Here is a 12,363-nt window from a genome sequence, read left to right as displayed (position 1 = left end):
TATCTTATTTTTTTACATTCAAAAGACTCCTTACACGTTATATAGACTCATATCAACTTTTTACACACTCTATCTTCACTAAATAACATTTAACCCTCTAATTAAACCTCTTTATTTCTGAAGTACGATTTTCAACTTTCCAAGACAGCCTAGAAAAGTAAAACATGACTTCTAGACAATTCCAACATTAACTAGTACATTAATGAGACTTCTAATTAAAGAATTCTTACATTAACTATTTCATTAAACCATAAATTAAGTTTATTTTTTCCAACAATAATTTGTTTTAGCTATATATATTGTTATATCTATGCATTATGTCTCCTGTTAAATACCATCTATTTATAACACAAGGATATTGATATAGTGTTATCCTTTCAATTATCCTCTCCTATTTGAGGATATATACTTTTCTCTGAAAGAGAACATTTTTCCTATAAAAACTGAATAGAAGCCAAAGCTCTTCAAAAATAAATAAAACAAATAGCAACCATACAGATTTCTTATATTGATAACAATGTTTTGTTTCTTATTTCAATTATACACACGGAGCAAATTAAATTGTGAAAAGAAATTATTTTTAGGCACAAACAAAACAAACAACAACAACAACAAAAACAACAACGACAAACTAAGCCTTTAGTCCCAAACAAGTTGGGGAAAAATCCAAACCGAAGGCTTCATTCAATTGGATTTGGTTTCTCTATGGTATCGTCTGCACCGCAACAGGACTCCTTACATACCGTGTTCCATCCGACCATGTAATGCTTCCAAATACATAGTTAGAGCTAGGGGTATCCACTGTAAATGTTACATTAAATTTCTTCTCTTCACCAGCGCCGAACATTAAACTATCGGGTTCAACCTTCAGTCGAATACCTCTAGGTTCATCAACTGTTGCAGTGTATGTGCCTGCAGGACCGACATTTTTAATTGTGCGGGTTACTGTAACTGAGCCTGTGAGGTTATAAATTGAAAATGATGGATAGTTCAAGTCCTTAATATCTAGACGATTTGAAGGGCATTGATAGCCCGGCTCGAATAATGATAGTTGCATTGAGGTGTAGCCAACAGAGCAAAGGAAGTTCAAATAGTCGGTCGCGTTGAGGTCGTAAATCAAACCCGGATCTGCTGCTGCATTTGGGTTCACATGGCCAGACCCGTAACTAAATGGTGTGGCAGTTATAAAGGATGAGCTCAAGATATTCTTTCCCTGATTATCTTTGATTGATGCTGCAATGTTTTGTTTTCAAGGAAAAAAAAAACTCTTATTAGAAGTAATATAAATTGAAGCCCCTCAAGGGAAAATAATAGTCAATATAATTTTTCAGTTAGCACAATAATTTCAGCATATGGGGGAAAGAAGAACAGGACAGTATGGTTTTTAGCAGCAACTTACCAGATGATAAAATTTATAAAAAAAAACGTGAACCATTGATTTACTTGAACAGAAATGAAGATAACAATTATATTTCTGACGTGGATAATTGTTTGGTCCTTTGAGCTTAACTCAGAACCTCAAACAAAAGTATTTATTTCAAAGGAGTTTTATTTCAGAACTATCATAACAGTGATAGATGCCTACATCGCATGGCACGATCCATTTGGTGGGAAAGGAATTTTCATGGAAAACTGACTGGACTAATAACTAAATGCATATTGTTCAAATATTATAAACATAACCATACAAAAAGAAAGTTCCAGAATTTTGTGTATTACCAGTGGTCATTATAGCTGATCGGACAGCTGCTGGGGACCACTGAGGGTAGAGAGTGTGGAGAAGACCGACAATCCCCGATGTGTGGGGGCATGACATGGACGTACCAGATAAAAAGTTGAATTTTACACGGCGTTTATCAAAGTCATAATCAGTTGGTGAAGTTGCCTCAGTCCATGCTGCTATTACACTGACACCTGGGGCCGTTATATCAGGCTTCAAGATTCCAGGGGTAATTGTATTTGGCCCTTGAGATGAAAAAGAAGCCATATATGGTGCCGGCATTGTGTTGAGCATAGTTTCTGGTTTCGTTATATAACCAAGTACCGCACTGTAATTTAGTGAGCCTGATGTTAGTTTAAGGTTTATTATTTTATCCGTCCTTAAAAATAATTCTAGTGCACTACAAGAAAAATTAATACAAGATGACATCTGATCACTATAAATAGTGTGTATGGACTCGTATGAGGACCAAAAATTCACTATAATATAACTCGTATGATATGTACAAAACAGGTCTGATCACTATGTGCTTTATCTCAAAAGTACCAAGTAAAATCCACAAGCATTCAACTCATATGAAATGTACAAACCTGTTTGATTTGAGGTAAGACAACAAAGTTTGACCGTCAGAGTTGGTGATTGCAACGGCGGGCAGGACATATTCTTCAACTAGGATCATGTTGTCTGCGCTAATCAAGACCATACCAACTCCACCAGCTTCCAAAACAACTTCTCCTTTTTCTACCCCATCTATTCTTCCGCTTGTGCAAATCACTATTGAACCGTTAACCTTCGCAGAATCTAAGGAACCAGGGAGGCATAGCCGACTGCCATATAATATTCATATGTAGCATAATGTTAATTAATAACAGATTTCTATACTGAAAACAGCTGCATGCTCAAGTTATATGTCAAGTTAAAACAAAATTCAAATTGTGCCACATAATATTTATCCGTATCTCAAATTTTGATGTCATGATTGGCAGTCTCATTTTAATTTGTTTCTATTTGCTTGATTTTGTATTCCTGTTTGCTGTAGTACCTTGGGGAATGGTGGTACTGCTGGCTGCCTTAATTTGTTGGAAATTTTACGTAGTTTATATTAATAAAATTTATTACTCTTAACAAATAAAATGTCTTACGCTCGAGCGTTTGTTGACATGATAATTGGGTATTTTCCTTGTGCTAGACTTGTTGATGAGAGGCTCTGACCCTAAATTTAAAAATGGCATCCAAGTTAAGAGTTAACAAATGTTAAATTTATTGTAAGTAGGAAGCAAAATTGAAGTCAATTTTCAAATAAATTGTTAACAGAAATGTCACGAGTCAATTAATTCATTATCACACTGAATTAATTGACTGTAATTAAAAATGCACAAGGACCGATCTTTTCTCGGGTAATTTAAAAATGATGTTGTTACCGTTACTCTGATCCACATCGCATGTAGCTTAACTCGCTTATTGAAATTATAATCTGAATAAACGTGGTGTGAATTACCTTCAGGCTTGTGTTGCCAAATGACACATAGGCAGGGAACTCCCGATCCATTGTGCTTGCTGCCACTGTGAATATCCATGGTGCCAAATTCAAAACCGTTCCAGCTGTAGGGCCTTTATTACCAGCCGAGCAGACAACTTTGATGCCATTCTTGACTGCATGAAATGACCCAATGGCGACCCCGTCCTTGAAATAATCCACCGGGAATTTCTTGCCCAAGGAGACAGACAGGACGTGAACGCCATCAGATATAGCTGCATCAAAAGCCGCAAGAATATCGGCATCATAACATTTAGGCCAGCATACCTATATTGGTAAGAGCAAACATAAGCATATACAGAAGCATCAGGAAGATATGGTTGTTCCAATATTTTCAGGTATTTTATCTTTGTCCAAGTATGATGTGAATGATGAAACTTTTAGAAATTGATAAACTTAATTATTAGTTAATGTTGGACTTCTCTAAAAACATCATGAATGTAAGAGTAATTGTTGGAATTCTCTAAAAGTCATGTTGTAGTCTTCTAGATTGTCTTGAAAGTTGAAAAATGTATCTAGAAAATAGAGGAGGTTTATGAGAGGATTAAATGTCATTGAGTGATAGTGTAGAAAGTTTATATAGGAAATAGAGGAGTTTTATGAAAGGTTTATGAGAGGTTTCAACTTTAAAGAGTCTTTTGAATGTAGGAGAGTAAGAAAACAATAGACACATATTCACACAGAAGGTGAAAACAATAACAATTATCTCATCTGAGACGGCGTTTGAGGCTCGGCAGTAGGAGATGCACTGTGGCATTTTCAGTAGACCAACGTAGGACCGCGTCGCGGTCTGTGCAATTTGGAAAATAATTATTCTAAGTTTGTAAATATTTATTATAGGGATTGAGGCTCACTTGAGCCATTGTAAATATTTTTCTTATCAATGAAAATCCGTAAGATGGCAAATTGCCACCTTACCCTCAAAAAAAGAATGTGAGAGAGTAAGAGAATACTGTAAGTTTTATGAAAGCTTGTAAATATGTGCTGGACGCCAACTGAGGAGATGCTGGAAGCCGTTCCCTTAAGAATTTGGGTTCCTGGAGATGACCAATTGGTGCCTTATGCGTTTGGAGGTGATGGAGGCTCTTCCCCAGAGGGTGCAGAATCTAACTAATCAAAAAGGAGTATCTGCCAAGTTTTGATGCACGCAAGTTGGATGTCTGTGTGATACATACAGTTTAGGGCTAGTTTCCTTGCCATGGCAAGAAGATCCACTTGTGTTGTTATTATATTTTAGTCTTGGATTCTATATCAGTTTAGATGAGTTTTTGGTATCATTAGATAGTGTCAGTTTTATTTTGTTTGTTTGCTAGTCTGAGGTGATCATGCTGTTTTTGGTGGGTTATGGTTGTAATTTAACTCTAGTTCGTTAAATGGTACTGGGCTTCTGCCTTTTTAATAAAAAAAAAAGAGAATATTGATAATCGAAGTAAAATTTCTCCTATAGAGTGTTCTCTTTTCTATTACTAAAATATATTAAGTTTGCCTCAATATTAAAATCGATCCTATCAGAAACACAACTAACAAACCTTGTAAGTTGCAACACGGGCATGGGGCGAACCCCCTTTAGCCGTGCCGTTGCCTTGGCCAAAGAAGCTCACATTGGCCACAAATGTGCCACCAGTGGTTGAAAGAGTATGAGTCCCGTGGCCATCATTGTCACGAGGTGTCGTCGGAGAGGGTATGTTCATCTCATGTGCCTGATATCCCTTATAAAAGTATCTCGCACCAATCAACTTCCTGCATGAAAATATGTATCATAACCCTCATCAAGGTTATACCATGTATATATATACACAGCCTGCAAGCTGCTACATACACTAGTACAGGAACTAATACGGTCTTCAAACGATTCTTTTGAAAACGTCCTATTCAAATCCCGATTGAAACCAGATTTACACTCTAAAAAAATGATGTCATTATTTGTAGCCAAATATATGCATATAACAAAATTAGGCCCGGTTTCTTACAACCGAACAAAAATATATAGTTATGTTCGTGATGTTGATTTCTTTTCTTTCATTTGAACAGTTTGAGAGCATACAATTTTCATTTCGCCCAAGTTGAAACAAAATGTGGAAATTTTAATGGATACCCAAATACAAGAAACTTCGTGGACAATTTGAATATTTTGGAAGGGAGAGAGAGAGAGAGAGAGAGGAGAAAGGGGAGGTAGCATAGTTGGCTAGGAAAAAAGTTCTAGGACTCTTGGTTACCCAAAGGTCGATAGTTTGACCCCCCCCCCCCCCCCCCCCCCCCCCACACACACACACACACTGAATTCGCAGTCGCAGCCTCTGCAAAGGTTTTTAAAAAATACAGATAGAGAGAGAGAGACTTGTTGCAAGTGAAACTGGCATCAAACTCATTCTGGCAAATTCCTTTCCACTGACTTGGGACATCAGCCATTCCATCATCTGCAAAGCTTTTTGATTCTGGCCATACACCTACAAATATAACAATTAAACAAAAATTAATGGTTCACTGATTTCAAAAGTTAGAAAAAATTCTTCAATTAATTAATGTAGAAACTAATATTGATGTAAAAGATAATATTATTAAAACCAATAATAATAAAGATATCAGGCTCTCTCCATCCATCTAAACTAAATGCTCTTTTACAAGATAAGTATTGAGGTACATCATACTTGGTAAGATGCTATATTGTCTTGTACCTTAAGAAGGAATATTAGGGTGGATGGTACTTAGAGCAAATAGACATTGCTCTACTTTATACGTGCGTGGTGGTGAAAAAAAAAATATATAAAGACTATTTAGAGATGTGGAATGAGTTCTAAGATATAATTGTTCTAAGTACATTCTCTCCTTTTTGGCAGGATATATGTCTCTAGTTTATGATATATATGGTAATTTAGAATTGATGGGGCGTATTAATTTTTGACATGATTTTTGATATAGTAATTAATATAGTATGCAAACCAGTTTCGTTTATGCAAATTAAAACTAAACAGATTATTCTGTCAGTGGCTAATTTGATAAATTTTCCTTTAGGAGACACATTGATGAATTTTAGAAAGAGTCCGGCTAGTATGACATTGGTGTCACATGACACTAACTTCAAAATTGATTAAATAGACTTCAAACGATTAATTCAAACCGTTCAAACTGATTTACTTTATGAGTGATGCGTTTACATGTAAATTTTTTATATTTTCGAGTTATTTTAGCATTAAATCAAGCGATAAAAATATTGAAAAATGAATGTATTAAAATTAACTTAAAAAGTCACTCATTTGACCGCTTGATTTGATACTAAATGAATTCAAAAGTTTATAAATTTGCATGTAAACGCACAACTAATGAAGTAGATCAGTTTGAACGGTTTGGATTCACCGTTTGAAGTCAATCTGATAGGTTTTAAAATTAGTGTTATATAGGCTTAAATGACACTGATGTTATACTAGTCATACTCTTTTAAAAATATCTTTTAAATTTCATAATTTTTCATGCCTTACACACTCAACAATAGAATATAGGGATAATTTACTAAAGGAGGAATGAAGAGGTTCTCCAAATGGCATTTTCTGTAGTGATGCCAAAAAATTTAATCATCTATTTTCTTGATGTAGTTATGTGACAGAAATAAGGTACTATAATGCAAATAATTATAGTTACAACATAAAAAATTAATAATCAGGATATAGATATTACTAAAATGCTTGTTTATCTGTGCCAAGTTGCAAATTAGTTTTTGCTGAAAATTTGTTGGCAGCTTTATTATGGCGTTTATGAACGGAAAGGAATGGAAGAATATTTCAGGGTGTTGGGTCTCTTCTCATTTCAGTCCAATCAATTTGGTTTATTTTTGAGTTATTTTAGTAGAGAGCGCAATATCAATATTTTTGTTAAGTACAGTGTCTATTATGTAAAAGAGGGATATTTGGAACTCTTTTGATATTTCTTCAGCAAGCTCTATAATGAAAAGAGAGTAGAGAGAGAAAGTTAAAGAGAGATAAATACATAAGCTGGTACAAGCTCCTATTGACTCATCTCTTTCTGTTTACTTCTTCTGGTTTGATATTTTCCTTTTACAGCTTGTATAAGATTAAGACGTGTGTGTGTATAATAAGTAAGCATAAAGATCTTGATATCTATCTATTAAAAGTGCCTCTGGTTGAAGAATTTTTTATTAATTTTTTTCTCATTGCCTTTAATCGAATTTCTTGCTGAAATTGGTGTTGACCTCTGTACCGGTACAGATCTGTTGTTCTGCTTCACAACAGTTGTTTTTTATATTGCCTAAGTAAACTTGTTGCTGGTATAATTGTATAACATCCCTATCACAGGGGATAGAGGGACAAGAAAATACAACTATTTATGCAGTAGTTTTGAGCTTATGTTTTTCATATGTGGACATGAAGTAGTGGTTTGCTAAACCCGTTAGGGGTTGAACCCGTTTTGCCCGGCCCGTACCCGTTACCCGTGGTACCCGTACCCGTTGCCCGGGTACAAACGGGTAGACGGGTAGACGGGTACGGGTAATAAACGGACCGGACAACATAATTTTGAAAAAAACCCGTTGTACCCGTACCCGTCTACCCGCCAACCCGTACCCGCCTACCCGTACCTGACCCGTTACAAATTTGAATTTCAAAATTTTTTTGGCGGCACCCTATAGAATTCAGATCCAGTGCAATACCTGACTTTGTAGAATGAGATCTGAGTCATCAATTTTAATTTGGCATGAATCTCAAAACGGACCCCTATATCTAAACTCCATCTGGGATGTCTTTTAACTTGGCACGAATCTCAAAGCATAAAAATTCAGAAAAAAACAGAAAAGAAAAAAAAAAAAAAAAAAATCCGCCCGTACCTGTCAACCCGCAACGGGTACGGGTAATAAACGGGTAGGGTAGTGGTTTTGGAAAAACTACCCGTCTACCCGTTGCGGGTTGTACCCGTACCCGTCCTACCCGTCTACCCGCCCTACCCGTTACCCCTAACGGGTTACCCGGAACGGGTCACGGGTAACCCGTTAGCAAACCACTAACATGAAGTACCTGTTCGGCTGGAAGGATTAAGCCTCCTTATGGCTCCTTAAGCTCTTAATCCAGCCGAACACAAGTTCCTTAGACAAGATTAAAGTATCTCCTTAGCGTCAATTCTTAATCCAGGGGTGACCCTTCCTTAGCCAATTCGCTCCTTTAGAACCTCCTCAGCTATTTTTCACGGTCATTGATGCCCTTATAAAGTTGCCCTCCTTAAGCACCACCGAATATTTTATTATTTTTTACCCTTCTTCTTCCTTTTTGGTGCACACAATCCAATGAACAAGAAAACAAGAACTCTCATTTTTACAGCTCAAATAATCATCGAATGTCCAATAAACTTGCAAAATCGAAAGTATTGAAAGCTTGGGCATGAAATGCTCTTTCTATTAAGATCCCTCATGACATATTTCCATTCTTTCGTTCTCATTTTGATTTTCTTGGTGAATATAATAGTTTCATGATTTTCTTTCCTTCTCACTTTGAATCTCTCGAGATCCTGGTTGTGATTTTCTCTTTGAATCTACCTATTAGTTTTAGCTGAAAAGAAAATGTGTCACTAAAATTTGAGTTTTTCCACCCAGAAAACTATTTTCTTTCCATTGCCATTGTTAGAAACCTTTTCTCCATCCACTAAAGGTGCATCGAGTTCTTCTTAATAGAAGATAATTGGACTTGACCAGGCAAAACAACAGTTAGCCAGGGTTATATTTCAACGCTTTTAGCCATGATTTTCTCTTTCTTTCTTTTGATTGGTAACCTTCCTTTTGTTCTCTTTTCTTTCTTTCTACTGGTACACACTCGGTACCAACTACCAACTAAAAAAATATACAGTTATATTGCAATATTTTAACAGTACGTCTGACTCTTGTTTAATATAAAATTTGTAATTGAATACAATATACGGTTTGCTATTATTAATTGCAATCAAAATCAATTATATTATAATTAGTTATATAAATCTTTATTATATAACAACAAATAATGCAATGGGTAATTTGGTCTTTTATACACATTTGACACTGAAAAATGTTTTTTATTCATCTTAATCTTATATCTTTAATCCAATGTCTCACCGAACACAAGCTCCTTAGCTAAGATTAAAATCTTAAGCCTCACATGCTTAATCTGCCTTGCCGAACAGCCCCGAAGAGCTTATATTTTTCATATGTGAAAAATCAGATTGGATCTGAGGTAATTAGTGGGAGGAGAAAAAATTGAAGAAGAGAGTATGGATAAAGATTTGTTTGGTGATGAACCAGTTCTTAATTGTCTTTTTTTGAATTTGCTGTTTGATGGTTATATTAGTTTGGTTTTATATGGATGCAGTTAGGATAGCAATCGCTGAGTAGTCTGATTTAGTTGGTTTCTATTATGCATGTTTATAGGAGTGTCAAGAGCACCTATTTATTTGTTTGTTTTTTTTTTAATTTGTATCGTATTCACTAAGATGGGTACAAATAAGGTTTTTTTTCATTAATTAGCTTATCGGGTATGGATATGAGTAATATTTTTCTATCGTTAGTTTAACAGATAAAAATACAGATAAAAACTATTTCATTCTTACTATCCTATCGGATAATTATAACAATAAAATTATATATTTAATTATAAATGACGAAAGTTATGATATAGTTTTATTCGTGATTCAAAACGTATATGATATAATTCTAAATTTATTTTTATATCTTCAACCATTGATCCAAATTCTCATGAGACAGCTCCAGAACATTTTCACCCTATATTAGTTATATTCATTAATTTATCATTTTAGAGCTATACTAAAATTATTAATTATTCCATGATTCCATATTATTATTCATTTTCTTTCCTTTTTCTTGTATTGAAAAATGTTTTATTAGAAGTACAAATAGGAGTGTCAATTAATGACACTCTATTATCCATTTGCTCTACCCGTATCATATTCAATAAGATGGATATGAGTAAAGTTTTTTTCGTTAATTTATTGGATATGAATATGAGTAATGATTTTTCTTTGTTAACTTACTGGATGTGGGGTATGAAAATGTTTTAACCCGATCTGTATCGTACTGGCCCCTTGACACCTCTAATATTTTATATATGATTTTTCTATTTAACTAATAAAAATGGAAGCCAACTGTCAAAGGCCTTAATTTTAATGGATAAATAGATAAGCATGATCTGCCTAAACATGAAAGTCAACTGGTTTATTGGAATTTTATAAAGGCAAAAATGCAAAACCTAATTCAAAAAAATTACAAGTAGACTAGGTCTAGAAACATGTCACAATAAAATCATAATTGGCATTTTCTTTATTTTCTCTTTAATTAATATTCACCATGAAATTAACCAAAATAAGACACAACTTACAAATTGGTTAACTTATAATAAAATTGGCTGCTATAGTCACTTCTAATTAAAATGCTCAATCAAAATTGAGAATATTGCTCAATTAGTGTTATTGTTAAACTATGCATGTCGTCCGTATACCCCCACATTAACGCTATATCATTAAATTTTCTATTCCTACAACACCTATTCGAACTATATATACAATTTAAATAATATTTGTACTATTTGAGAAGTGACTAAATATTATTATAATTAGCATTCTTTTCTTGCTGTTTTAACACATTAACCTAAAAATAAAACTATATTCTGTAGTACCAAAAGATACATAATTTGAAACTAGAAAAATTGACCATCCCGATGCACTCTAAATTAAATTAAGCTATAATAAACAGGAAACAATTATCAAAAGATATATAGAATGAAAAAGGAATGAAGGATTGTATCTGGTACCTGAATCAATATTTCCAATAATAGTATCTTTACCATACCCTGCTTTACTCCAAAGAGAATTTGAATTGACATTTCCATCACTTTCTAGACCCAGAAATTGCCATGACCTAGTAGTATGAAGCTCATATTCTCTGCTTGGAAACACTGATACCACCCCTGGTAACTCTACAACATATTATCCAATTCTGGTGTTATTTTTTGTTTATTTTCTTTAATTACTGTATTTTAATTTAATATATTACAGGGGCTGTTTCATCTTGTGTCCAGAAAAGAGATATTTTTTAATAAGGAGATGGCATTTTCAGATAATTTTTTATACTTCAACTGAATGTATTACTTTAATGTGCCTGACATGGCATGTTATATTATATATGTTTTATATATAGTTCTGCATACAAATATTGTTCCTTTTGTTTGAGATTAAAAAAAAAATCACTTGGTCTGAATTAAAATTTGGAATAGTTGCTCATTCCCTAGGTTCAATGACCTCATATAAGGTGGATCAAGGTTTTTTTTTTTTCTTTTACATTTATTATCTCCAAAATGATGAAATTTTACATAAAATGAATAATGAATATACTGAGACAAAACTTAACAAATTAAGCAGTTTAGCTATTAAAATGAAGAAACAAGTGATGCGGATGGAGAGAGATATATACTTGATATCTTGTTTGCTGTTTCCTCGTCAATTGTCGCAGCAAAGCCATTAATGTGCTGTGTATACGAGTAAAATATCGCATTTTCTGCTGCTTTCTGGCTGCTTATTAAAATTTTGCAAACATCAACTGCTAAATTAAGCAACCGATTTTATAATATTAACAAAGATTATGAATATTTTTTCTTTAAATTGTAATGTATGGATGCACATCGAAGAGTTAAATTGAGCAACTCATATTTTTTGTTTAAATTTTCCGAATACATGCATTGCTTACGTTCCCAAAATTGAACCCAAGAGTTCAATGTGAGATTTGGCTACTCTTGCATATTGTAATGCCTTGTAGCTACCAGCAAGGAGATGCGGTGGTTCGCCAAGATACACAATGTATGGCTACATCAGAAATTAAGATGGGAAATAAAATGGTTTATGTTTGAACATAATATATATATTTTTTTTCTTTCGAAATTACGGAGAGATTAATGAAGAAGGAGAGGGTTTTAAGTCTGTACCACTTTATCAGCAGCTATGGCATTTTCTTTCAAAAGGAAGAATGAGAGCAAAGCAAACCAGAGAAGTCTGTAACCCATCTCTCTCTCTCTCTCTCTCTCTCTCTCTCTCTCTCTCTGCACCTTAATTTTGTGTTTTTGGTCCTGCT

The 12,363-nt window shown here is 34.1% G+C and overlaps 1 protein-coding gene across 2 annotated transcripts; it reads right to left on the bottom strand.

The window, feature by feature from the left end:
* Positions 1 to 471: 471 nt before the first annotated feature.
* On the bottom strand, positions 472 to 12,363 carry LOC144549664 (subtilisin-like protease SBT5.4). 2 transcript variants are annotated; one of them, XM_078298435.1, is made up of 11 exons: positions 12,218 to 12,363; positions 11,983 to 12,098; positions 11,710 to 11,807; positions 11,051 to 11,215; positions 5,596 to 5,704; positions 4,787 to 4,997; positions 3,219 to 3,524; positions 2,863 to 2,933; positions 2,311 to 2,547; positions 1,720 to 2,048; positions 472 to 1,233 (listed from the first exon to the last, which is right to left on the bottom strand). In XM_078298435.1, the coding sequence occupies exons 1-11, from the start codon at positions 12,293 to 12,295 to the stop codon at positions 704 to 706; spliced, it is 2,250 nt and encodes a 749-aa protein (XP_078154561.1). In that variant the 5' UTR covers positions 12,296 to 12,363; the 3' UTR covers positions 472 to 703. The 2 variants fall into 2 exon arrangements, with proteins under 2 accessions (XP_078154561.1, XP_078154562.1); XM_078298436.1 differs by lacking the exon at positions 11,051 to 11,215.

The sequence above is a fragment of the Carex rostrata genome, chromosome 35 (genome assembly GCF_964058835.1).
Source record: "Carex rostrata chromosome 35, lpCarRost1.2, whole genome shotgun sequence".
NCBI classification, from domain to species: Eukaryota; Viridiplantae; Streptophyta; class Magnoliopsida; order Poales; family Cyperaceae; genus Carex; species Carex rostrata.
The sequence above is the reverse complement of the archived record's forward strand: the minus strand, read 5'-3'. Positions and strand labels throughout refer to the sequence as shown.

Excerpts from the sequence above, each read along its gene's own strand:
- LOC144549664 (XM_078298435.1), bottom strand. The coding sequence starts at position 12,295 with ATGGGTTACAGACTTCTCTGGTTTGCTTTGCTCTCATTCTTCCTTTTG. Across the intron at positions 12,099-12,217 it reads CCATAGCTGCTGATAAAGTG|CCATACATTGTGTATCTTGG; the intron begins GTACAGACTTAA and ends TTTCTGATGTAG. Across the intron at positions 11,216-11,709 it reads AACAGCAAACAAGATATCAA|AGTTACCAGGGGTGGTATCA; the intron begins GTATATATCTCT and ends AATATGTTGTAG.